Source organism: Kogia breviceps, chromosome 7 (assembly GCF_026419965.1).
Source record: "Kogia breviceps isolate mKogBre1 chromosome 7, mKogBre1 haplotype 1, whole genome shotgun sequence".
NCBI lineage: Eukaryota > Metazoa > Chordata > Mammalia > Artiodactyla > Physeteridae > Kogia > Kogia breviceps.
This window is the reverse complement of record NC_081316.1, coordinates 48,151,496-48,179,263: the sequence shown is the minus strand read 5'-3', so window position 1 is coordinate 48,179,263 and position 27,768 is coordinate 48,151,496. Positions and strand designations below refer to the sequence as shown.

The window sequence follows — 27,768 nt, the reverse complement described above, 5'->3', positions numbered from 1 at the left end:
AACCAGTCTCTCCCTTTGTCACTCCTGTCACTTCCAGCCACAGTCCACACAGCTGCAGCAGTGTTCTTCCACATCTGATCACATCACTTCCCTGGTGAATCTCCTTTACTGTCTTTCCACTTCACTTTCAATAATATCCAAACTCCTTACCTTTGTCAGTAAGACTCAGACCGAGTTGGCTGCCCAACCTGTCCCCCTCTCCAACTTTATCTCTGGCTCCTTTCTGCTCCAGCTTTTATCAGTTCCTGTGCCCTGCTAGTTCCTTCTTGCCTCAGAGCCTTTGCACCTGCTGCTTTCTGTGCCTGGAATGCTCTTTCTCTCTAGCACCCTCATGCCCTTTCCTGCCTTTCCTACTTCAGATGTGAGCTCCCCAGACTGCCCTTTCTAAAGTGGGCCCCTCCCCCTGTTATTTCCAATTTCCATTATTTTCCTTTGTAGCACATATCACGGGACATATCCAGTTTGCTCGTTAGTTTGATTTTTCTCTGCTTCTTTGACTGAAATGTAGGCTCCGTGGAAGCAAGGACCCCAGACCTGTTTTGCTCACTGTTGCATCCCCAGCACAGACCATAGTGTAGATACATAATAGTTGCTCAGCAAATATTACTTGAATGAATAAATGAATATATAAACAGAACAGGCAGAACAGGGCTTGACTCTGACTATTTCGGTCACAAAAGATCTCATATTCAAATGTCAAGTGTCAAGGATACCAGACAAACAAAACAGAGTTCTGGCACCATAGCTGTGAAGCCCACAGCTGCTTTGGCCTTCTAACTACTGACACTGGGATAAGGAGTGGGGGAAGGGAGGATTTGGAGGAGGATGTGTTATTTAATCCCTAAATGCATGTTATAATTATAAAAAGCAATGTCATCAAAAATAAGGAAATCCTAAGAAACTTTCACAGCTAAGGGGAGCTAAGGAGACAAGACAACGAAACATAATATGGTATCCCTGTATGGGATCCTAGAACAGAAGGGTAGTAGGTAAAAATTAAGGAAATCTCAATAAACTAGACTTTAATTAATATTTATTTATCAATATTGGTTTGCTAATTGTACCAAATGTACCATATAGGGGAAACCGCTACAGGCGTCTTGTACCATCTACTCAATTTTTCTGTAAATCTGAAACTGTTCTAAAAATTAAAATCTATTTTTTAAAAAAGCAACATTATACATATTCTCACGTGACACCTTAAACTCCTGAGATTGGTAGTGACAGCTATGAAAAGCTAAGTGCCCCAGGGAGGGGGAAGGGTAAGCTGGGACGACGTGAGAGAGTGGCATGGACATATATACACTACCAAATGTGAAACAGACAGCTAGTGGAAGGCAGCCGCATAGCACAGGGAGATCAGCTCGGTGCTTTGTGACCACCTAGAGGGGTGGGATAGGGAGGATGGGAGGGAGACGCAAGCGGTAATAGATATGGGGACATATGTATACGTATAACTGATTCACTTTGTTATAAAGCAGAAACTAACACACCATTGTAAAGCAATTATACTCCAATAAAGATGTTAAAAAAAAAATCTAAGTGCCCATGATGTGGCAGGCACTGTTACATATATGATCCCATGTAATCCTTAGAACAACCCAATGAGGTAGCCGGTCTTACGCTTATTTGGCAAATGAGGACATTGAGACTTAGAGATTCTTGGTGATATACCCTTGGTCACATAGCAAGTAAGTGGCCAGTCCAGGAGTTGAACCCAGGCCCTTACTTTCTCATTTCCTGCCAGAGAAACTTGGCACACATTAGATTATTTGATCTGATTTTTGCAGTAGGAAAAATAGCTCCCTTAACCACCACTCTTTTTTTTTTTAAATCAGAATAATCTTTATTGATATGCTCGGTGCTACCTTGTTAATACGGTCATGTTGTCGCCATGGCTGAGGTAATGGGGACAGCCCCGCCCAGCGCCGGCCCGGGCCCTGGGGGCGGGGGGCGGGGTTGGCCTGGAGGAGACCTGGTTATTCCACTGATACTGACCAGGGTTCTTGGCCTTCCCCAATCAATAGAAATTGACTAGAGTCTAGACAACAAATTCAGGAAGTCTTTATTGGGGCCCCTGCTGTAGCAGGGGGAAGTGAGAACAAAACACAGGTTCCCTTGCTTGCTTGCTCGTTGTATGGGGTGAGGGTAGGGGTGTTTCCAGGGGTCAGGCCAGAGGGGTGGCTTGGGTGTTTTGCCCACCCCTTAGGTGGTGCTGTGTGCAGGAGGCATGCGCACATGCCTCAACACCCTGTTTTTTCTCCCAACACCCTATTTTGGCTCCCCCCTCTTCAGAAGTGGCAGTTGAATTGTTTTTGTTTTTGTCTTTTGTATCTTTTGGTCCAGAATTTGCCTCAACTGTGCATGCACACAGTTATTTTTAGTCCCATAGAGTTTCTTTGTATTTTGTAGCTTGAGGAGAGGTGTGTCCACCTGCAAGCTTTGCAGCACTGCAGCAAAGGGTCCCAGGTCCCAGGGCTATCTCACCACCACCCCCAGCTCCCTCCTGAGTTGTCCTGCCACCCCACAGTCCCCTCACAGGCCAGCATCCCAGGCCCAAGACAAAATCAACTAAAAAAATAAATTCTTCTTCTCGCAGCTGAGCACCTGATGTAGGGGAGAGGGGCGGCTCCGGGCCTTTCTGGCCAGGGGCTCCAGTAGGGTCATGGTCAGCCCCTGCCCAGCCAGTGCCCTGATGATGCCATCTGGGGCACCGGTGGGAGAGGTGCTGAGCCCCACAGCATGCGGACAGGAGGCTGGGGGCGTACCACCACTCTTTTCTGTGCCATTCGTGTCTGTTCTCAAAGACAAGGTGCCAGTTTGGGCTCTGATTACTTCTCATGTGCAAAATCTCAGCAGCCTCTTACCTGGCCTCTCCACCTCCACTCTGCATTTCAATCCACTCTACATGTGGCTGGAAGACTTATCTTTTTAAAGCACAGCTCTCTGTATATTACTCCCGTCCAAAACCTCCCTAATGCCTACTGAAAAAAAAAAAAAAAATTCCAGACTAACTTCTCTGGCCCCAACCCCTTCACTTTTGTCTCCCCCACCTTCCTCTTCCCTATACCAGTGTCTGAGGTCTCCACTTCCCATTTCCTAACAAGTTCTCTTTCTTGCCTCTGTTGTAAATTCAACACAGGTGGATTGACTTGCTGCTAAATTTGAAAAACTCTGCCAGGGCTGAGGGTAACTGACAAAACTGCTGGGATTCCATCCAGATCCTCAGAGGAACGTGATATCTAATGAGAAAGCAGACATGCGATCAACCATCACTCAAGGCAAAATGAGCTAAATGCTAGAACAGAAGAAAGGGATAAGGGAGAGAATGATTCATCACAACTGGGGGATCCTGTAAGGCATCTGGAAGAAGGGACATGGGAGCCTGTTGGATACGTAGAGTCTGACAAGGAGAGAAGGGGCAAGGCATCCATGCTTTCACTCCCTCCTGGAAAGTTCCTGTGCCAGTTCTGCCTTCCACAAATGGACGCATCCCACCAGGCCCCATCTTTTTATGCACACCCCTTGGCATACCCCACATTTCTCAATATTACTTACACTTTCTAACTTGTATCATAGTTATTTGTGCACATACCTTATTTCTCTTACTAAGCCATGAAATTTTTAAGGAAATGGAATGCGTCACTTCATCTTTGCTTCCCCATCCATCGAGCCCAGACCTGGCCTATCACTACCCTCTAATACATGCCTTGAATGTATGGCAAAATGAGTGTAAGTTGGGCCACCTGTTTTTAAACAATTTTCAAAGTGAAAGATTTTCAGATTCCTTCATTTAATAAACCTTTATTAAAATACCTACTATGTGTCAGGCATTTGTGCTAAGTGCTAGAGATGAGAGTGGGTTGGTATACACGGGTGTGGACCTGCCCTCATGAAGCTTATCATATAAAGGGGGAGACAAATGTTAAATAAATAGACAAACACATATTTGTTGAATTATAACTGTGACTTTCATTAAGAAGGAAAAATAGAGAGCAACAGTAATGGATAACATTTACATAGCACTCATCAATTGCGGGGCAATGTCCTAGGCGCTTTACATATATTAACTCTTTTATCTTTATCTCAATCCTAAGCAGTATAAACACTTTACAGATGAAAAAACTGAGGTACAGGAGGGGCAAGTAACTTTCCCAAGGCCCACAGCTAGTATTACAAGAACATTTAACAAAGGGACCTAATCGAGTTTAGCATTATCAGGGAAGACTCTCCTGGGAAGTGACATCCAGTAGAGATCAGGAGGGTGAATCTGAGTTGGCCAAGCGAAGAGGCTACCGTGGAAGTGTTTTGGGCAGGGGAAGGTCTGGAGGAGGCATGGGGCTGGCTAACTTGAAGAACTGATGGGAAAGTAGTGAAGTTGATAAGGCAGGCAGTGGCCATGTTAAGAAATTTGGATTTTATCTTAAAAACAATGTACACTTTAAGTAGGGGAGAGAAAGGATCAGATGCGAGCTTTTAAAAGCTCCCTCCGGGGCTTCCCTGGTGGCGCAGTGGTTAAGAATCCGCCTGCCTATGCAGGGGACACGGGTTCGAGCCCTGGTCTGGGAAGATCCCACATGCTGCAGAGCAACTAAGCCCGGGTGCCACAAGTACAGAGCCTGCGCTCTAGAGCCCACGAGCCATAACTACTGAACCCACGTGCCACAACTACTGAAGCCCATGCACCTAGAGCCCGTGCTCTGCAATAAGAGAAGCCACTGCCTATGCACCTCAACGAAGAGTAGTCCCCGCTCGCCGCAACTAGAGAAAGCTCGTGCGCAGCAACGAAGACCCAGCACAGCCAAAAAAAATAATAATAAATTAAATTAATTAATTTTTTTAAAAAAAGCTCCCTCTGGCAGCCATAGGGGAGAATGGCTTGCGGGCCTGTAGGGTACATAACCTGTATGCGGTTAGGAGAGAGGATGGCGGCAAGGAGCGTTGGCAGCGCAGGTGTTGAAAAACTATGAGATTTTCTACATTTAGGAGAGAGAAGCCGCAGGATTTGGAAATTGGTTATGGCACCTGGGGAGAGACTGCAATGTTACACAGGGCACTCCAGCTTTCTGCTTTGGGTATACCGGTGGATGGTGGTGCATTGAGCAAGATGGGGAAGACTGGAGTTCAGGTTGAGATGAGGATAAGGGCTGCGGTCCTGGCCATTGTGTGGTCCTGGTCCTGTGAGTCATCTAAGTGGAGAGTCGTGTAGGCCACTGGATGAGGGCTCAGAGGGCAGGGCAGGGTGGAGATGTACATATGGCAGTTGAGGGCACAAAGAAGAAGCTTGCGTGCACGGACCTGCCCATGTACAAAGAGCAGAAAAGGCAGCCCAGCCCCAAGGAGCCCTCACGTTCAAAGGTCCTGTCTGCCCCCAAATGTTGCTAATTACAGCGTCTCTTGACTATTTCTCAACATCCACTACCTGAAAGTGGTTCAGAAGTAGCTCTCCCCCAACACCCGCTTCCCGCAGACACCCACTGCTGGCTCCCAGACCGAGGCTTCCACGGGGAAAGCAGGAGGCTAAGCACAGACACCTGAGACCTGGTCAGACGCAGGGCTCACCACTACTGACCCCGCGCCTCCCTGTCCCGCAGTGCTTCTGGAAGAGTCCAGCGTTCCCTCTTCCGCACCGGCTTGGTCTAACCCCCTCGATAGACTTAGGGCCCCGTTGCTCTTTGAAGCGTTCGCACCTCCTTTTAACCTGATTCAGCCACGTAGACATGTTGGGGGTGAGGCGTAAAAGGGGGCCATCCTGTCCACAGGGTAACAGGTCGCTTTCAGAAATGATTTCAAAAATCCTGGGTGCCAGGAAGTGGAGAGAATGAGGTTGGGAGAGGCGCGAGCATTTGACGAGGTACTGCTCGCTGGGAAACTCCCTTTGCTGGGGGTGGATCGCAGGGTGGCGGGATGCTGCCGCGCCCACCCGCTCCGCGTCGCCTCAGCTTCCGGAAACTCCAAGCCCCTCAGTACTCCGGGTCCTCCGAGGTTCCGGAAGAGCGCAGCGGAGCTGGCGGACTGCGCACGGGCTGGTCGTCAGGGCGCAGCGGCGGAGCCGCGGCGAGGCTAGCGCTTTGTTCCACGGTTGGGTCTCGCGCCTTCGGGCGCGTGCATCCCGGGGACCTGCGGGTGCGGCTCTGCCCCAGGCCCGCGGCGGAGAAGCAGGCGCGGTTCCGTGCGCCCGGAGCAGTCCCGGAACCTGCCAGGCCAGGCCCCCCGAGAAGACAGCTGCGGCGCTCCGAGATACAAAGATCATTGGGATGTGGAAGCAAATGGGGAGCCGGCAAAGGGAAAGCGAAAGCCGCGGGCCCGGCCAGTGACCGGGTGAAGGCGTCCCGCTGCCCTTCCGACGCCGGCGGTACCCGGGCCTCGCCTTGTGAGCCTTCCTGGCCCAGCCCGGTGCGCCGCAGCCATGGCCATTGCTCACCTGGCCACCGAGTACGTCTTCTCAGACTTTTTGCTGAAGGAGCCCTCGGAGCCCAAGTTCAAGGGGTTGCGGCTGGAGCTGGCCGTGGACAAGATGGTCACGTGCGTCGCCGTGGGGTTGCCGCTGCTGCTTATCTCGCTGGCCTTCGCACAGGAAATCTCGATTGGTAAGGCCCGGGGACAGCGGCACCGGGGCGGGCTGGGCCGGCGTTATCAGAGGAGCCCGGGTCTCTGGCGAGAAGTGATTTTACCGCGCGTCCCTGGCGGTACCCGCCGTTGTCATGGGCGTGAACGTTGGGAAGGAAGGTAGCCCGAGTTAATGGGCCGAAGCATTCTTTGTTCGCGTGCTCCCTTTCCCCCCCCCTGCTGTGGACCCTTCTCGCATCCCTGCTGCCCACTGATCCCGACTCTGGCTTAGTGTTCAAGTCCCACTCTTAAGACCGGCGCCGTTGCCACCAGATTTGCCTCTCTTTTCCCTCCCACACATTTCTGCAGTCACCCAAAATTTGTATCAGAGAAGCTCCCGAGTGGCTAAACGGAGGACGTGAAGAAAAGCAGCCCATGAAAAGTGCTTTCTCCCTTATCTTACATGTAGTTGATGTGTACAGAGACTTTAGCTCTGCAGGGTTTTGAATGATGGGAAATAACTGCTCTTGGCCAGTATTAGAAGGGATACCCAAATCCTCTACCTGGACGGTCTTATTTTGAATGTGAGACGAACGAATCCCCTTCTTGTAAACTCTCCTTTATCCTAATAACAGTTCTGTGAGATTCTGAAAGTCTGGTGGTTTGGTCAGGATCACGTGGCTAATAAGCAGCTGGTCTTTCGCATCATCTCTTCTGACTTTGAGCGCAGGAGAGAGTGTTTATGAGTCAAGAGGAAGGCAGCGTATGAGGCTAGACACAGCTCTGTGGGGAAGGAGGCCGGTGGGGCTGGACAGTGGGGAAAGCTTATGTGAAAGATTGGGCTGGCCCTGAGCGCCTGCCCGTGGGTGGGATTTGGATAAGCAGAGGTGAGACCTTTGCCAAGATTTTGGGATGTCAGAGAATGGTACGTGTTCCTGGAAAGAGAAATAGCGAGGAGTGTCCTAACTGAGGCAGGAGGATTAGTCAGGGTTCCTGGAATATGAGAGTGAATATGGGCCTGGGTTAGTGAGAACAGAGGAGTACAGACTTGATGGTTTAAAAAGTGCAAGGTTATTTGAGCAGAGGCTGGACTAGTTGAAAACAGCCCTTAATAAGTAATAGCCTGAGGGTACATGTAGGGTCTGTGAAGGAGGGGAGTTGGAGCTAGGGAGGATGCCATAAAGAGGCATCAGTTGAGGTCTTGTGCGAGGGTGGGTGCCGAGACTAGAAGGGAAAGGATGGGAAATTTCCAAGATCAAGGAGTAATAATCCACTCTTGGGCTCCTAGCTTTTCATTGGCCACAAGGGACCAAGACTGATCAGAGATATCAGAAAGGCTGTAGGCCTGGGTGATGGGAGAATGATATTGATGGAAATGGTGAAGTTGAGGGAAGAGTTGGTTGGAAAAAAGTTACAGTGAGCTTGAGTTTGTGATCCACACCACTAAGTTGTTCAACTTGGCACGAAGTTGCCAAATTCATTTTGGAAGGTAGTCTTCAGTTTTCCTTGTCATTGGGCAGGCATAGATAGTCAAGGCTTTCCCTCCGCCTTCCAGATGGCCAGGAGTTGAGGCTTCCGGTTGGAAGGAAAACCACCAAGTAGCGTGGGTCCTGGAGATAATCTTTCCCTTCAGCAAATGTTTCTTGAGTACCAGCTGTGGGCTGGACCCAGTGCTGGGCACTGAGGACCCAGGAGTCAGGGAGACATGGACCCTGTCGTGGAGGAGCAGCCATCTGATGCCAGGAGGGAAGACTGGTTACCGTTCATGATGAACCCCGTTCAGTTGCCCCACTTGACTTATAAGCATAGGTTGTATTGCAAGTACCTCAAATTTCCTTTTGCAGTATTTTGATGGCAAGGAAGAACCTGTGTTTGAAATGTTGAAAGACTCAGTGGAAGGTGGATGAGTGTCATTCCATATGGCTCCATAGAACACATGACTGTTGCCAGATGGTAGGTGCAGGAGGTCAGAGTTCTGTGCCAGAGAAGGACCTTCATTTCTACCACACCTGTCCCCAGATGCCTCTGGAGGTGCAGCCCCTTTCACCTGGAGGTATATCTACATCTATATTTATATTTATATCTGTATCTATATCGAGAGAGAGTTAGTGAGTTAGTTTAGGAAATAGCTGAGTGACAACTCTGTGTAGAATACAAGTATAATTAGGCTACATGGCCTTTGAGCTCTGAAATTCTAGGAGTATTTATCTAAATCGTTGAAGAAACTAATTCCCTAAGCATGCTACTTTTCAACAGACCAGACTCTGAATGGGCTTCTTGTTCTTGGGGTCTTTTGATGGGTCTGCAGTACCCTTGGCTTAGGGCTCCTCAGGATCTGAGACCGAGATGTCCTCCCTCAGGGACTGCTTTGACTCTCTGGTGCTCTAGCCTGGTGTCTTAGGAGATGCTGGAAGAGCAGAGCTCCTATCTCCCACCAGGATGCTTCATACCCGGCGACAGGGTGGCTGGACCAGATGAGGAGCAGGGGCAGCCACTGGACCCCTGGGGAAGGGCGTCTTGTCCGCCCCGGGAGCCTTGTCTCCCTGCTGCCCTCCCAGCAGGCAGCTGTAGTTCTGGACAGAGGCACTTGGTCCCTTGGGGTTAGCTCTGCTCTGCTGCTGTCATTACAGGGCAGGCGCTGGGCCATTCCCAGCGAGCCAGGGGACAGAGAGAGCTGCAGCTGCTTCCAATGCTGCTAGTTCCTAGTTCCCCTCGTGTTTCCTCCAACTGAGTCATAAGCCAGGTGGCTTAAGTCATCTACTCTGTCATGGCTGATTGTGGGCACATCTTGGGGAATGTGTTCAGGCTGCCCTTCAGCATGTACCAGGTAGCAAACCTGATTCTTCTTTTCAGGGGTGTCTATAAGAATGGGCTAGGGCTTCCCTGCTGGCGCAGTGGTTGAGAATCCGCCTGCCGATGCAGGGGACACGGGTTCATGCCCCGGTCCGGGAAGATCCCACATGCCGCGGAGCGGCTGGGCCCGTGAGCCATGGCCGCTGAGCCTGTGCGTCCGGAGCCTGTGCTCCGCAATGGGAGAGGCCACAACAGTGAGAGGCCCACGTACCGCAAAAAAAAAAAAAAAAAAAAGAAAAAAGAAAAAAAAAAGAATGGGCTAATACTTAGGGTCTCAGGGCAAAGGTCCCAAAATAGCACATCCTCAGCTCACATTTAAAGCCAAAGCACCAAGGGAGCCTCCTGGTCCCTTTCCAGAAAGATGCCTGCTATCCAGAGAGGCTACTGATACATACATGCTTTTCTTTGTTAATTTTTTTTTTTTTGGTATTTTATTGTACAGATAGTACGTAAATACCTTCTCATGGTAAAGGATTCATAAACCTCCTTTACTATGTGTTAGAGGTAAACACCGTGGACACTTTGCACAGCCGTAAAATCCCCTTTCTCTGCATTAATATAACGTATACGCATTTTTTTTAACCAAACTGAGTCACATCGTAGTGGTTTGCATTTTCCTGCTTAGTATGGAAAGCATACTGTGTGGAAAGATGTGGAAAGCCTTCTGTGTCCATACAGAGGTGTCATCTCATTGTTTTTTATAGGCAGGCAGATCTTCCATAGCGTGGAATGTTCTCATCATAGTTCAACCAGGCACTCCCCTCGTGATGTACATTTAGGTCCTTCCGAATTTTCCACCATTACACATCAGGCTTGTTGGTACATAAATCTTTGTAACGACTCCCCTCCTCCCAGCATGGAAAGGAAAGGAGGAGAGACCAGTATCAGTTTCCAGAGGATGAAGTCATTTTCCAGGATAGTTTTGCATTCCTAAGTTCTTATTTCAAGTAAGGAGAAGAAAATGCTGCCTTGTATACCCTCCAGCTCCATCTCCCTCTGAATGTGATGCTGTTAGAGCGTGGAGAGGGATTTTGATGTGCTCCTGGTTTTAAGAAAGAAATAACCTCTTTCAGGGGTAAGATTGCAGCTTGCCATGGACTTTCTGATGTGTCCAGGTAGCACACTACATTTCCTTCCAAGCACTTACCACAAGTTGCAGTTAGGTAATTATCTGCATAATTATTTGTTGAATACTGTCTCGCCACTGGCCGGTAAGTTCATCAGGGACAGGGACCATCTATCCTCTTTCAGGTTGACTGCTCTGTCTGTAGCTTCCAGCACAAAACTTGATACATAGTAGGCATTCAACAGAGTGTGGAAATGAATGGAATTATCAAGGATAGCAGTAGGATTTTAGCATTTTGGGATCCTGAGTGTTAGTAATTCTGTTGTCTATAGATGGGATTTTACGTATCTTGAAACAGTTTGTCTTAAAAAAAGTACCATCAGAAATATTTGAAAACTCTGTATAATGTCATTGGAGCTGACTAGAATAACAGTAATAGAGCGTAGAATGTGAACTGACAGATAATAAGCACACATGTAGTTAATGATGAGATCGATTTTTAAAATATACTAGAATTTACCCAAATAGCATTTGTTCTGTTTCAGTGTACACTGTTGCCTGACTTTGAAAGACCCAGTGAATTAGAAGATCTATTTTTAATTATTTACTAATCCCTTTCTCTTCCCCCCACCCACAGAAAAAAAAAAAGAAAATGAAGTTGTGGGAAAAACCATATTATTTCAAAATAGATGAAACTCCCTCCCTTAGCAGAAACTGAACATATGTCTTGAAATCTTTGCAGATTCTGGGTTTGGATTAGCAACATCCTTTTCAAAGCCATGCAAACAACCACCCTTCCTCTGCACATTGCTTCCTTGGATTGCTTTCTTCTCAAACCCTTAACTGAGGCAGTGAGTTTAGTCCAGAGTCGGGGAGGGGAGGCAGTTTGGGAGCATGGTGCCCTGGCTGAGTGAGTTGGACACAGCTGCATGCTTTGGGGTTACCGAGGGCAACTGGGGCCACTGGTTTCCAGGGGAGAAGGCACCGAGGTGAGCCTGGCTCTGTGTGGGGCGCAAGGTGTATGGCAGCAAAGGGAGATTCTTCTCATTTATTTATTCATCCTTTCTAAAGCTTGTACTCCTTTTTCTCAAAAGCCATTTGTGTATGTGTATATTTATCTGATTAAAAAGATATGGTTGACTGTAGAAAATATGAGAAATGTAGAAGAGAAAAGAGCTGTAATTCCATCACCATTATAACACTGAGATAACCACTGTTAAATCTTGGTGTGTTTTCCCCCAGACTTTATTATGTATACATAGCTGACAACTTGTATTCTACTTTTTAAAAAACCAAACTCCATTTCGGATCATTTTGCCTTGTTCTTAAATCTTACACACTTGCTTTTTGTTGGCTACCAAATTAAATGTCAAATAGTTGTATTGAAACTGAACCCATTTACAAATTTTTTTGCTAATATAAATAGCATTGTGAGGAACACTCCTGAACATAAAACTCTAAGCTATAAAGTTCTCAGTATATCAACAAATTGTATAAACCTAATTACAAAATCAAAGAAGAGTGGCATTGTTTTCCGATTTTGCGAGTCTCCTTAATGCCTGGCTCAGTAGAAGACCACTACTGCCTGCTGCTATCAGCTTCTCATTCATTGTGCAGTGATATCCCACGTCAGTAGCCTCTGGAAACCCTGCTGTACATACTCACAAGAGAATGAGAATGAGAAGGCAGATAACAACTTAATAATATTGTGAAAAGAGGGTTCATTCACATCATGAACCTCCTGGAAGAGTCTCAGTTTCCCGATCCCCCTTTGAGAACCATTCTCTGGGGTCAAACTGGACAGTGGCGTTTGCAGTTAGAAGCACACGAGGTGTGCACATTTCACGTTCAAAAGGCACTTCCAGTTGCCCTTCAGAACACGGTTTATACTCCTGTCATCATGTAGGGAGCAGCCCTTTCCTCACTTCTTTACTGCTACCTAATATTTTCAGAGTTTTCAGTTTGCCATTCTCGAGATGGAAATGGCATCTTGTACATCACTGTGACTTCGATTAAAAAGAAAAATTCAAAAAAAAATTTAAACTACACATAAAAAAAGTCTATTTTGTCTGATTTTAAAAAAAGAAAGAAAGAAATGGCATCTCACTGTTCCAGCCTGTAGTTCCCTGTATGCACTGGGATTTCACAAAACATAGTTCTGGGCTCTTTCTCTGACACCTGGCAGTTTCTGGAGGCTGCTTATTGCCTCCAGGCTAATTACCATTGCCTTTTGGCGTGGAGTATTTGATCCTAGAGACTGTCAGGTCTCAGCTGGTTATCATTAGCTTATAAAATATTTCCCTCCCTCCTCCACCCTTCCACAGTCTCTTTTTATCTTTTTATTTTTTTAAGCTAAAAGGTTAAAAAAATAAGTTGTTTCCCTTCTGACCCCTCTGTTTCCTGTTTAAATTTAATTAAGTAGCAAAACTAGCAAATACCATTTTTTAGGGAATATAAAGATGTCTGTACAAAATCTTTTTTTAATATTAACATCTACTCCACATTTGATGATCAAATGTGGGTTCTCAAAGTTTTCAAAAAGCATAGTCACTGCAGTGTGGAAAGGTGACTTTTCAGAGAGAGAAGTGCTTATTCAGCTGTACCCTTTCTTGGCAAGGTTCACCTCCCCTCTCTGATCAGGTTTTCTTTTGCAAAACAGATAATGATACTGTTAAACAAGATAATACATGGAAAGAACCTGACAACATGGTTTGTATTCAATACATGTTGGTTGACTCAAACTAGTGACATAAGCTTCTACAATCTGAAGGTAATTTGCAGTATTACGAGCAGCCAACAAGGCTGAGACGGAGGCCTCACGCTTCTCTCCGGGGATCGTGCAGATTCAGATGCTATTCAGACAGGCACTGGAGGCTCAGCTCGGATGAGTCTGGGTGACCATAACTGTGACTTGCCCACCTTCCCTTCCCCTGTGTTCCTTGGAGAGAGGAGAGTCCAGGGGCTGATGGTCTTGACCTTCTTCTTAATAAGGCTTTATTCCTTTTGAGTCTCTATAAACATTCTAAGCCCTTATGTTCTCCGTGTTTCTGTTTTGCACACATTGAAGTGAATTCCAGAACAGAAAAATGATGCACTTTGGAGAATTGAAGGACCACTCTTCCGGCACTTCTCGCTTACCAGAAAGGAACAGCTGTGTGGAGCATATGTGACCAGAAGGCGTCTCGCCTTGACTCAGTTTCATCCTTTGTAACATGAGGATGTTGGACTAAAATTAGTTATTATGTGCATTTCAGTACCTTTCTGATTCTGGCAGTGGTTCATGCCTCGCCTTACTGTAATTATTCTTTCTTACCTTTTGTGTCCATTCATTCACATCCTCATTCATGTCACTTATTCACTGAGCACTGCTCTGTGTTCTAGGATCTATCAGTGAAGGAGACAGACATTGTCCGGGAGCTTTCAGCCTGGCAGGAGAGACAGCTCCCCAATAATTACAGCGTTCTGGCTGTGAAAAGTGCTTTGAGACAAGTGCCATTGCAGGAGCTTCGCCCAGTCGGGGGCATTGAAATGGCTTTCTGAGGAAGTGACAGACATGATTTCTTGGAGAATGGAAAAGGGTCAGTGTTACTGGGGCCTGCTGAGCAGTGGGGAAGGGTGAGTGGTATAGATTCGAGAGCTGGGCAAGGATCTGATCGTGGAGGGCCTCATGGGAATTTGGATTTTAGGGTTTATCCAGAGCAGACGGAGGGCTTTTAGTTATAAATGACATAATCAGATACACATTTGAAAATCTCACCCCAGATACTTTGTGGAGACGGGAATGGAGATGTGGAGGGACTCGTTAGGGGCTGTCACAGTTAAGGCTTACTAACTCTGTGCACTTGGAGGACGGGGACTGTTATATGTATCTTGGACTCCACCATGGTGCTTTTTATGGGGCAGATAGTTTATAAAAGTTTATCGGGAGCCATTGCTGGGAGCTCTGTGGGCACACCCGATACCTCCCCATTGTTCTGGGATGTCGGAGCTGATTTGGGAAGGCCCCAAGCTGGCCGCATTCAGTGGTTCTGCTCTGGGGCTCCACGGTCTCATGGAAGCCCGGCCTGGCGCAGTGGACTATGAGGAAGGCTGTGCCTGGCAGGGGTGGGCCGGGTCCATGTGGAAGCCTGGTCCAGGGTAGACCCCAGCAGCTGGCTCTCATCAGCTGGCACAGCAGGAAGCCCTGTCCGCTGAGGGCCTGGGAGAAGCTGCAGCTCTGGAAGAGCCTGGCCGGGGCCCTGCAGGTGACCAGCCAGAGGGGTTGGTGTCCAAAGGGAAATGTTGCCTCTCACCTCTGCACTTAGGAAGTTGTTCTAATGCCTTCCTTCCCCTGCTGTCCTTAGGAGCAACGTTAATAGCTGCTGTGTGTATGTGCACACATACACACGTACGTTTTCATTAAGACTTTACTTTTTTAGAGCAGTTTTAGTTTCACAGCAAAATTGAGGGGAAGGTACAGAGATTTGCCATATACTCTCTGCTCCCACACATGCACAACCTTCTCTGTTGTCAACATTTCCCACCAGAGTCGTACATTCTGTGGGTTTGGAAAAGTGTATAATGACATGTATCCATCATTATGGTATCATATGGAGTATTTTCACTGCCCTCAAAATCCTCTGTGCTCTACCTATTCAACCCTCACCCGTATAACCCTTGGCAACCACTGGCTTTTTTGCAGTCTCTATAGTTTTGCCTTTTCTACAATATCATACAGTTGGAATCATGCAGTACGTAGCCTTTTCAGAGTGGCTTCTTTCACTTAGTAACATGCATTTAAGATTCCTCCATGTCTTTTCATGGCTTGGTAGCTGTTTCTTTTTAACACTGAATAATATTCCATTGTCTGGATGTACCACAGTTTATTTTTCCATTCACCTACTAAAGGACGTCTTTGGTTGCTTCCAGGTTTTGGCAGTTACGAACAAAGCTGTACTAAACATCCATGGGCAGGTTTTTGTGTGGACGTGAGTTTTCAGGTCCTTTGGGTAAATGCCGAGGAGCACGTTTGCTGTAAAAGTATGTTCAGGGCTTCCCTGGTGGCGCAGTGGTTGGGAGTCCGCCTGCTGATGCAGGGGACGCGGGTTTGTGCCCCGGTCCGGGAAGATCCCACATGCGGGCGGAGCAGCTGGGCCAGTGAGCCATGGCCTCTGAGCCTGTGCGTCCCGAGCCTGTGCTCTGCAGCGGGAGAGGCCACAATAGTGAGAGGCCCGCGTACTGCAAAAAAAAAAAAAAAAAAAAAGTATGTTCAGTTTTTTTTTTTTTTTTTTTTTTTTGCGGTATGCGGGCCTCTCACTGTTGTGGCCTCTCCCGTTGCGGAGCACAGGCTCCGGACGCGCAGGCGTAGCGGCCATGGCTCACGGGCTAAGTTGCTCCGCGGCATGTGGGATCTTCCCGGACCAGGGCACGAACCTGTGTCTCCTGCATCGGCAGGCGGATTCTCAACCACTGCGCCACCAGGGAAGCCCTGTTCAGTTTTTTAAGAAGCTGCCAAACTGTCTTCCAAAGTGGCTGGACTGTTTTGCAGTCTGACCAGCAGTTAATGAGAGTTCCTATTGCTCCACATCCTCGCCAGCGTTTGGTGTTGTCCGTGTTCCAGATTTTGGCTCTTCTAATAGGTGTGTACTGGTATCTTGTTTCATATGCTTATTTTCTATCTGCATACCTTCTTGGGTGAGGTGTCTTTTAAGGTCTTTGGCCCATTTTTTGAGTTGTTTGCTTCTTATTGTTGAGTTTTAAGAATTTTTTGTAGGTGTATTTTTTATTTGAGGTATAGTGGATTTACAATGTCGTGTTAGTTTCTGGTGCACAGCAAAGTGATTCAGCTATGTGTATATATATATTATTTTACATCTTTTTCATTATAATTTACTATAAGATATTGAATATACAGGAGGACCTTGTTGTTTATCTATTATATGTATAGTAGTTTGTATCTGCTAATCCCAAACTCCTAATTTATCCTTCCCCCACCCCACCGTGCTCCCCTTTGGTAACTGTAAGTTTGTTTTCTCTGTGTATGAGTCTGTTTCTGTTTTATAGATAAGTTCATTTGTATCATTTTTTTAGATTCCACATGTAAGTGATATTATATGAAATTTGTCTTGCTCTGTCTGACTTACTTCACTTAGTAATGTGGTAATCTCTAGGTCCATCCATGTTGCTGCAAATGACATTATTTCATTCTTTTCTATGGCTGAGCAATATTCTATTACATATATATACACCACATCTTCTATATCCAAGGAATTCTTTGTATATTTTTAATAACACTCCTTTATCACATGAAGCCACCATATATTGACACTGCCTGTGTGCTAGGTCCTTTTAGCATGATATTTTTCCCAGCAGAAATTCTTCAAAACAGGTGTATATTTTAATTCTGGGGAGACTGTGGAATATTGGTTAAGATGTGAGTTTGGAGACAGACTGCCTGGGTTCCAATCCTGGTGCATCACACATACACTGTGAGATGCTGGACAAGTTACATAATTTCTCTGTGCCCCAGTTTCCTCATCAATAAATGGGGTAATAGTAAAACCTATCTCACAGGGTGGTGAGAATTAAATGCATTAACACACGTGAGCCCTAGAACCATGTCTGGGACATAGTAACCTTTCCATAAAGGTTAGCTGCTAAACATGCCCCAGTACTGTATGACTCTGACAGATGAGGAACTGAGGCCAATAGAGGCCAGATAACGTGCTCAAGGGCACACAGAGCAGAGCTGGAGTGCAGCTTTGATTCTGAAGCCTGAATTCTTGGGCACTGCTGTGTCCTCTGCCCTTTCCCTGTCCTGTGCATGAGGAACAGTGCACTGAAAGCAGAACGAGCTTGTACCCAGCACAGAAGCTACTGGTTTGTTCTGGGTCTCAGCCCTGCTGCCACGGGATCATCCTCCACGCTCTCGGGACCATCTTCCCCACTCTTGCTTTCTTGCTGGGGAGGGTGACTTCTCTGTTAGAATCATGGCCAGCCCTATCCCCAGTTCAGCACTGCAGCCTCAGCAGGGCCTCAGGACCGTGGGTGCATGAGTTACAGCCCTAAGGATATTAGAACACAGTCCCCCCACCCATCCTGCCAGACCTCCTTGCCATTATCATAGCATCAAGTCTAGACTTCCCAGCATGTCATCCCAGGATGTCCCTTATCTGATTTCCAGCTGGACTGTGTTCCAGGCACAGTGTGTGCTCCCCTTCGTAATATGCGGTGAACCCTAAAGACTCCAAGCCTTTCTCATGCTCTTTCCCAGCCTGGGTTTTCTCCTCTCCTCCCTTCAAGTATGAACGTCTGCCATGGCTAAGCCACTACCTTATGCAATTTTTTTGTTTGTTATCATTAGTGGTTCATATTCTTGGCCTCCTCCTGGACTGCAAGCTCTTGGAGGACAGGGACCACGCTTTCTTTGTCTTTGAATCTCCCATGGTACCACGTCCAATAAATGCTTTTTGGGTGGAGCGCAACACCATCAAGGTCTCCATACCTTTGGAAGAACAGCTGTGCTCTGTTGTACCATAAGAGATACAGAAGGAACAGCCCTTGGGGAGAGCAAGGTCCTTGGCTCTTTTTGGTATGCTACTTGCACAAAGGCTCTGTGCCATTAAATACCAAATTTAGACACTCCAGGCCTTCTAGACACAATAGGATTTCTTTGTTGCAGGAACTACAAAATCTAGCTCTTAAAAGGCAACTTTGAGGGAGAGGTGATACAAAAGGACTTAACAAAGTTGGGTCTAGTTTCAGGCTGGGGCCCCATTAAATCTCAAATTGCGATTATCCAAAGCCTGCTTTCACAATGCATATGTTCAAGATTTATAGAAGATAAGACAAACAGGTAAACCAGTAAGGACGGTGAGATTCAAATAATTATAAGTGCACTGAAGAAAATAATACAGGATGTGACAAAGGAACCGTATATCTTTGTATCTCCAGTGCTTACCATGGTGTGCCTGAAGCATAGAAATAAAAACAGCTACCATTTATTGAGTTCTTACTATCTGCTTGCACTGTGGCAGATATTTCATTAGTCCTTACAGGAATTCTATGAGGTTTTGCAAACAAGAAAAATTAGGTTCAGAGAGGTTAAGTAACTTGCTAGCAAGTAAAAGAGAAAACAATAATTGTTGGATATAATGGGATCTTAAAGCAATATTCAGGAAATAAAGATTCTAGAACCTCTTCTTATAGATGTACCTAATTTTTTCCCTTTAGGCTAAAATCCCTTCCCCACACCTAACTGGGCTTCCATGTTGTTTCACACAAATTAGGCCTCTGGTCCTTTCCTGCTCTGTTTGTGTTACTGGCTGGCTTGCTGTCCACAGCGCCTGTCCTCCACTCCACCCTGCCTCCACCTTCTCTTTCCCCTGGTCACTTGTTCTCAGGGTGTCATCATATTGGGGAAAGAGGAGGGCCACACACTTGGGATTGTATGGAACCTACACCACGTATTAGCTGTCTGCCTCTGGAAGTTGCTTAACCTCTCTGAGCCTCTGTTTCCTCATCTGACAAATGACACTAAATGATAACTAGTTCACAGGTTCTTTTATGCGATTGAGTGAGAGCATCTAATTCCTATCTAATTGTAGTATTCAGTAAATGACATCTGTTCTTGGTGATTCTGTGGTGGAAAGTAGCTTGTATGTGATTAGCATATAGAGAATACCAGTATCATGTGTGAGTCACATTGGTTCATATACTTTTTTTCCAGCATGTGAATGATTTGTGCCACCAAGGAAGAAGATCTGGATGAAGCAAGCTTCAGAGGAATATGGCGCACAGGATGCGCATTAACCCCACGCTCTTCCTCTTGGCTGCACATGGTCAAATGCCCTGTTTTGGCGGTGCTATCAGGTGGTTCTGTCTGGTCTTTGCGTGTTTCACTTTTTTACTTGGGTGCATAACTCAGCAGCCTTTCTTACATACCCTTCATCACACTACTGTTTTTTTTTTTGTTTGTTTGTTTTGCGGTACTCGGGCCTCTCACCGCTGTGGCCTCTCCCGCTGTGGAGCACAGGCTCCAGATGCACAGGCCCAGAGGCCATGGCTCACGGGCCCAGCTGCTCCGCGGCACGTGGGATCCTCCCGGACCCGGGCACGAACCTGCGTCTCCTGCATCGGCAGGTAGACTCTCAACCACTGTGCCACCAGGGAAACCCCACACTACTGTGTTTTTAATCAGGATTGTTGCTGTTTGATTAGTGCTCTGGGTACAAAATCTGCAGAGACTTTGAGTGATCTGCCTCAATCCTATATACTCCATAGCTCTGTTATTTTACTGATTTTGCAGAATACTACTTTTTAAAAAAAATACACAAATGGTATTAGAGCAGAGATGTTTGTATTGATTTCCCTTTTTACCTTTCATCTACCTTTTGTGTTAATCTTCATTTCATAGAAGCAAAACCTTTGCCCTGGACAAGGCTAGGACCTAGAGGTGATGGAAGAGACTTCAGGGAGACGTGTTCTGTGACTATTTCTTCATACTCTCTCTCACATGGACTATTTTTTTTTTTAATTTGTGTTATCGTTATTTTTATTTTTATTATTTTAAAATTCTTATTAGAGTATAGTTGATTTACAATGTTGTGTTACTTTCTGCTATACAGCAAAGTGAATCAGCTATGCATATACATATATACACTCTTTTTTAGATTCTTTTCCCATATAGGTCATTACAGAGTATTGAGTAGAGTTCCCTGTACTATACAGTAGGTTCTTATTAGTTATCTATTTGATATATAGTAGTGTGTATATGTCAATCCCAATCTGCCAATTTATCCCTCCCCCCCTTCCCCCTTGGTAACCATAAATTTGTTTTCTACATCTGTGACTCTACTTCTGTTTTATAAATTTTTTTAGATTCCACATATAAGCAGTATCATATTTGTCTTTCTCTGTCTGACTTAACTTCACTTAGTATGACAATCTCTAGGTCCATCCATGTCGCTGCAAATGGCATTATTTCATTCTTTTTTATGGCACTTGGACTATTGCAATAGGTTCCTGACTGGTCTCTACTTCGGTTCTTGACCTGAATGGCCAGTTTTTGACATAGCATCCAGAGTGAACTTTTAAAAATAAATACAAATACCAGAAGATATCTTTGCTTTAAAATTCTGAAATATTATTATTATTTATTTATATTTTTGGCTGCATTGGGTCTTCATTGCTGTGTGCGGCCTTTCTGTAGTTACAGTGGGGGGTCTACTCTTCGTTGTGGTGCACAGGCTTCTTGTTGTGGTAGCTTCTCTTGCTGTGGAGCACAGGCTCTAGGTGTGTGGGCTTCAGTAGTTGCAGCACGCGGGGCCCAGAGTGTGTGGGCTTCAGTAGTTGTGGCGCGAGGGCTCAGTAGTCGTGGTGCATGGGCTTAGTTGCTCTGCAGCATGTGGGATCTTCCCAGACCAGAGATCGAACCTGTGTCCCCTGCATTAGCAGGCAGATTCCTAACGACTGTGCCACCAAGGAAGTCCCTAAAAGTTCTGAAATTATTTTGTGTGAATTTTTAGGATTGAGCCAATGAGTAACTATGTTGATGTATTTGGGAGCTAAGGGTCTAAATGAGAGAAAGATACAAACATGGAATGAGGGAAGACAAGGAAGATCCCAGTGGTGTTGGATTGGAATTTGAAGTCTCATCATAAACTCACAGACACACACAAATCGATTTCCTATGTGTCTGTTGAAAGGGCCTGGGAGCAATGACATCTCAGTAGCAGTGAGCACAGCTAGCATCCAGATCTTTGTTTTAAAATTTTATTACCAGGACTTCCCTGGTGGCACAGTGGTTAAGAATCCGCCTGCCAATGCAGGGGACACAGGACACGGGTTCGAGCCCTGGTCCGGGAAGATCCCACATGCTGCAGAGCAACTAAGCCCATGCACCACAACTACTGAGACTGCGCTCTAGAGCCTATGAGCCACAACTACTGAGCCTGCATGCTGCAACTACTGAAGCCGGCGAGCCTAGAGCCCATGCTCCGCAAAAAGATAAGCCACTGCAATGAAAAGCCTGCGCACTGCAACAAAGAGTAGCCCCCCACTCGCCACAACTAGAGAAAGCCTGTGCACAACAACAAGGACCCAATGCAGCCAAAAATTAAATAAATAAATTTATTAAAATTTTTTTTTTTTTTATTACCGACTAAAGGAACTGAAGGCTCGTTGGAGAAATGGCCAATTGTACGGCTGGGGCAGGGCAAGTATAAGATAAGCGCAGAACATTTTGTGCCAGGAAGTATGGAAGTGCTCAAAACCAAGGGGAGCATATTAGGTGCAGGAGCTAATTTGAAACAATTTAAGCATCAAAATAAACAAAAATAACAGATTATAAAATATTGAAAAACAAAAGACTACATGAGTCCATGTTTATGCTAGAAAAGAAAAAGAGGTGGGGAAGGTGAAGTTCCTTTTTATAGTAAAATGCCAGCTAATAAATGTAGACGGAAGAATAAAGTTGGAAAATCTTCATTTTGCAACCACAGTTGAAGTATTTGATTCACCACTGGATGAAAGCTTGTTGGGGAACAGAATACTTAACAGTCTAGGAGGGTCGTCTCCCCATAGACCACTTATTTCTCAAGGGAAAAAGGCACTTTTACAGCAGAGTCCTGGCAGAAGGCACCTTAACCAAGTGACCATCATAGGTGACATTACCTGTCATGGGGGAAACTGTTGTCAGGCGCCTCCAGGGGTGTCCTGTGGATGACCAACAACCCTTCCGTTATTGGGATCCCTGCCAATAATGGAGAACCTAGATCAGAGCATGGAGAAACAATGAACAAACACTAATGAAGGGGTGTCGCACAAAACAGAGGGCCAATGCTCTTCACACGTTAGGGTCTTGAATGACAGAGAAGGGCTGTGGAACCCTCCCAGGATAAAGCGACTAGAGAGACATGACATCTGAATGCACTGTGTGTGGTACGGGATTGGATCCTGATTAGAGGAAAAAAAAAAAATTGCCGTAAAGGATAGTTCGGGAAATCTGAGTATAGATAGCAGTAGTGTTTTCGTTTTTTTGTTGTTGCTTTTAATTTGGTAATTGAACTGGGTTATGTAAGAATATCTTATTTTAGAAGATACACACTTTGAGAGGAAAGGGTCATAATCTCTGCAAGTGGTTCAGAAAAAAGGTATATATGATACATACCTGTATATAAAAGGAGGATGTGTGGCAGAATGTTGACAATGTGGTATTTCATTGTAATATTTTTTATGGTGATACTGTATTTTATACGTTTACAATTTTTTTTCCAGTTTTATTGAGCTGTAATTGACACATAACATTACATAAGTTTAAGGTGTGCAACATAATGAATTGATATATGTATCTATTGTGAAATGATCACCACAGTAAATTTCATTAATATCACCTCAAATAGTTATAATTTTTTTTCTTATGATGAGAACTTTAAAGATCTACTTGCTTAGCTTTCAAATATACCATACGGTATGGTTAGCTGTAGGCACTGTGCTGACGTTACATCCCAGAATTTATATATCTTATAACTGGAAGTTTTTACCTTTTGACCACCTTTACCCATTTCCCTCACCCCACCACGCCTGGCCTCTGTCGACTACCAATCTGTTTTCTGTCTCAGTTCAGTTCTATTAGATAAAACATATAAATAAGATCAGAACTATTTGTCTTTCTCTGTCTAATTTATTTCACTAAACATAATGCCCTCAAGGTCCATCCGTGGTAACACAAATTTCAGGATTTCCTTCTTTTTTATAGCTGAATATCGTAATATTCTTGTAACTTTTCTATAGGTCTGAAAATAATTCAAAATAAAATGTTTAATTTTTAAAAAGAGATGAGGTAAACAAAGAAAAATGTCAATATTGTTTTAAACCCCTAGGTATCTGTTATATTATTTTCTGTATGTTTGAACTAGTTAATCTCAGATGATCAACATTTTTAAAAAGTACTTTTTTTGCATCTTTACTAGAACATTAAGTTCTCATATCTTTTTTCCCTGGTACCCCAGGTCATTGAAACTTTATTCACCAGACAGTTGTCAGGTTTTACATTGGATTAATATAAGTTCTTCTTTTGTGTGGTCTAGACAGTCTGGATGTACTAAGGGACTCGATTCTCTGCCTCAGGAAAGCGACATTTCAAACTGCTGCTTAGTTGTCTAGTCTGTTCTTCTGGGTATAGTGCTGGCCTCATGGTTCCTTCAAGCTGCGGTCTCTGTCTAGCTCCCTTTTCACTTCTGCTTTTGCACTTAGCAGGCTGTGTAATATTATATTGTTTACGCCATCATTCTTGACTGAATTAAAGGAGCCCTGCAGTTTCCATCGGAGGCTCGCCACCTTGACTGTATGTTCCCTTGGCTGCTGCCCTGTAGTCACAGATCCTGGACCGTGTGGTCCGGGCTGTTATTACCCTCCATATGTGGCAGCATTGTGCACTGATGGGCCTTTGTCTAATTTGGTAGACCCAGAAGCAGAAAACTATTAATGCAGAAATGCCAAACAGTTTATTGCTTGGGATGGGTAGTGAAGTATCTGGGGACTTCTTGGGACTCATTTAGAAGATAACACTAGATTATGCCCATCTTATCAAGGAGCAGATATTAGCTCTGTGGTTGGGTTGTCTTTAAAAGTCAGGCTTAGCTGTGGGAAAAAAGAGAACTGGTGAATGAATCAACTTGGTTTAAAGGAAAAGAAAACTATCATTCCAATTCAGTTTTTTCAGTTTGGGCTACAGAGAGTACTTATACATTTTCACACTGGTTTAAAACACCTGTACCTTGGGGTCAGTTCCCACAAAGCAAAAGTGAAGGCAAGAATGGACCATTTGGGACTTTATTTATTTGCTTGTGTTTGAAGCTAGAGGTTGGTTTGAAGTCGCCTGGAGAGGTGAAAGGGGAGGAATTTGTTTCTTTTTGAGAGAGAAGTAGTCCTGAGATTCTTGGAATTTTACTCTATTTTATCAGGGTTGGGCTCTCTGAGTATATGGCAAGAAGGGATCCTTTGGGACAGACTTCATTTGGTCTTATGTTGGTGTCGAAGGTGCTTGAGACAGATTCAGGCCTGTTTCATCCTTATGAGTTCTTGTTACTATTTCATGTTTATTTTTAAGCGCAGACCACTACCCATCTCTTTCTCTACCACACAGTCAGGGTCCCTTTCTATGTGATTATTCCCATTGAACTTGAGAGTTTATAATAACAGTTGTTTTCAATTTTTTTGGCAACCTTAAAATATAGCAAGAACTTTCAAATTCAGTGCTTCGTAGGTTGTATTATGACCTACCTGGATCCCTTGGGTATGTGTATATATATATATATATGTGTGAATGGTATGTATATCATTTACATTAAAGTGAAATAGAACTGAGTTTTTGTTTTGCAAAATAAAAACGTTTTGCAAACTTTAAAAATATTCTGTCGATAGTAATGACTGCTCTGTTCCCTTTCTGCCTCCCAGAAACAGCAAGCCCCCAGGACTTACTGTGTTTCTTTTTTTTTTTTTTTTTTTTTGCGGTACGCGGGCCTCTCACTGTTGTGGCCTCTCCCATTGCGGAGCACAGGCTCCAGACGCGCAGGCTCAGCGGCCATGGCTCACGGGCCCAGCCGCTCCACGGCATGTGGGATCTTCCTGGACCCGGGCACGAACCCGCGACCCCTGCATCGGCAGGCGGACTCTCAACCACTGAGCCACCAGGGGAGCCCGGACTTACTGTTTTGTTCAAAGAAAATTTCCTGTCTCCCTCCTTCTCTTTAGACCTTCTCTGACCCAACTTTCTTCAATAACCTGTGCTTCTTGCCTCCTCTTCCTCGTGTTTGGAAGGTAAAGATGGAAACCTGGGTTGATACCCCATTTCTGTAACCCACTAGTCACGAGATGCTCACTTTCCTCATTTTTAAAATGGGGTCAGAGTACACAGCAAGGGGTGGTTCCCTTTTCTTGATTCTGCTGCCCCATTCACTCTCTTCACTGTGCTGGTTACCAGGTTAGAATCTCTTCCGTTTGAAAATTCCTCTAATGTCCTCCCAGGCAGTTAACTAGATCTTTCTATTGGTGTTTTGTTAAACTTGCTATTCTGGTGAGTTGCGTTAACTTCTCAGGAAGCGTGATTCCTGCGCTACCCTCACAGCTGCATGTAACATTTAAATGCAGAAGTAACGCAGATAACTTATTCCCACACAGCACCCGGGGAGGGAGGATGCATATGTTTGTCAGAAGATGCTGGGGGCTTGCTCAGAACTCATAGCCCTTCAGATGTGGGCCCTCCTAACCAACTGGGTGATAATAATGAGAAGAATGAAAAGAAAGCTTATCAAAAAAAAGAGGGACAATCTGTATGTCTTCTTTGGAGAAATGTCTATTTAGGTCTTCTGCCCATTTTTGGATTGGGTTGTTTGTTTTTTTGTTATTGAGCTGCATGAGTTGCTTATAAATTTTGGAGATTAATCCTTTGTCATTTGCTTCATTTGCAACTATTTGTTTTTTTGTTATTGAGCTGCATGAGTTGCTTATAAATTTTGGAGATTAATCCTTTGTCATTTGCTTCATTTGCAACTATTTTCTCCCATTCTTTTGGTCTTGTTTATGGTATCCTTTGCTGTGCAAAAGCTTTTAAGTTATTAGGTCCCATTTGTTTATTTTTGTTTTTATTTCCATTTCTCTAGGAGGTGGGTCAAAAAGGATCTTGCTGTGATTTATGTCATAAAGTGTTCTGCCTATGTTTTCCTTTAAGAGTTTGATAGTGTCTGGCCTTACATGTAGGTCTTTAACCCATTTTGAGTTTATTTTTGTATATGGTGTTAGGGAGTGTTCTAATTTCGTACTTTTACATAGACATTTCTCCAAAGAAGATATACAGATTGCCAACAAACACATGAAAGAATGCTCAGCATCATTAATCATTAGAGAAATGCAAATCAAAACTACAATGAGATATCATCCCACACCAGTCAGAGTGGCCATCATCAAAAAATCTAGAAACAATAAATGCTGGAGAGGGTGTGGAGAAAAGGGAACACTCTTGCACTGCTGGTGGGAATGTAAATTGATACAGCCACTATGGAGAACAGTATGGAGGTTCCTTAAAAAACTACAAATAGAACTACCATATGACCCAGCAATCCCACTACTGGGCATATACCCTGAGAAAACCATAATTCAAAGAGTCATGTACCAAAATGTTCATTGCAGCTCTGTTTACAATAGCTAGGACATGGAAGCAACCTAAGTGTCCATCAACAGATGAATGGATAAAGAAGATGTGGCACATATATACAATGGAATATTACTCAGCCATAAAAAGAAATGAAACTGAGTTATTTGTAATGAGGTGGATACACCTGGAGTCTGTCATACAGAGTGAAGTAAGTCAGAAAGAGAAAAACAAATACCGTATGCTAACACATATATATGGAATCTAAGAAAAGAAAATGTCATGAAGAGACTAGGGGTAGGACGGGAATAAAACACAGACCTACTAGAGCATGGACTTGAGGATATGGGGAGGGGGAAGGGTAAGCTGTGACGAAGTGAGAGAATGGCATGGACATATACACACTACCAAATGTAAATTAGATAGCTAGTGGGAAGCAGCCACATAGCACAGGGAGTTCACTCTGTGCTTTGTGACCACCTAGAGGGGTGGGATAGGGAGAGTGGGGAGGGAGGGAGATGCAAGAGGGTAGAGATATGGGAACATATGTATATGTATAACTGATTCACTTTGTAGTAAAGCAGAAACTAACACACCATTGTAAAACAGTTATACTCCAGTAAAGATGTTTAAAAAATATATATATCCAATAAGGACCTACTGTGTAGCACGGGGATCTCTTCTCAATACTCTGTAATGACCTATATGGGAAAAGAATCTAAAAAAGAGTAGATATATGTATATGTGTAACTGATTCACTTTGCTGTACAGCAGAAACTAACACAACATTTTAAATCAACTTGGGCTTCCCTGGTGGCGCAGTGGTTGAGAATCCGCCTGCCGATGCAGGGGACACGGGTTCGTGCCCCGGTCTGGGAAGATCCCACATGCCGCAGAGCGGCTGGGCCCGTGAGCCATGGCCGCTGATCCTGTGCGTCCGGAGCCTGCTGCGCTCGGCAATGGGAGAGGCCACAACAGTGAGAGGCCCGCGTACCACAAAAAAAATAAATAAATCAACTATACTCCAATAAAAATTAAAAACAAAAAAAGGACAGCAAAATGAGGCTGGGGTGGATGGGGTGGACCAGGAACAGAGAGCCTTGTACCAGCTAGTGTTGGTGCCACGGAGAAGCTGCTGGGCTGGCCCACCTCCCTGGCTCCCCTCCTGTCT

General features: G+C 45.0%; 1 protein-coding gene across 2 annotated transcripts in view; it reads left to right on the top strand.

The window, feature by feature from the left end:
• The first annotated feature begins 3,801 nt into the window (after window positions 1-3,801).
• The window catches only part of PANX1 (pannexin 1), a 49,821-nt gene continuing 25,854 nt past the window's right edge, over window positions 3,802-27,768 (top strand). The window contains exons 1-2 of one of the 2 annotated variants that reach the window (XM_067038276.1): window positions 5,917-6,590; window positions 19,176-19,318. In XM_067038276.1, coding sequence (XP_066894377.1) covers window positions 19,183-19,318 — 136 coding nt within the window. In that variant the 5' untranslated portion in view covers window positions 5,917-6,590; window positions 19,176-19,182. Of the gene's footprint in view, window positions 6,591-19,175; window positions 19,319-27,768 lie in introns of both variants that reach the window. The other variant, XM_059069013.2, reaches the window with a different exon arrangement.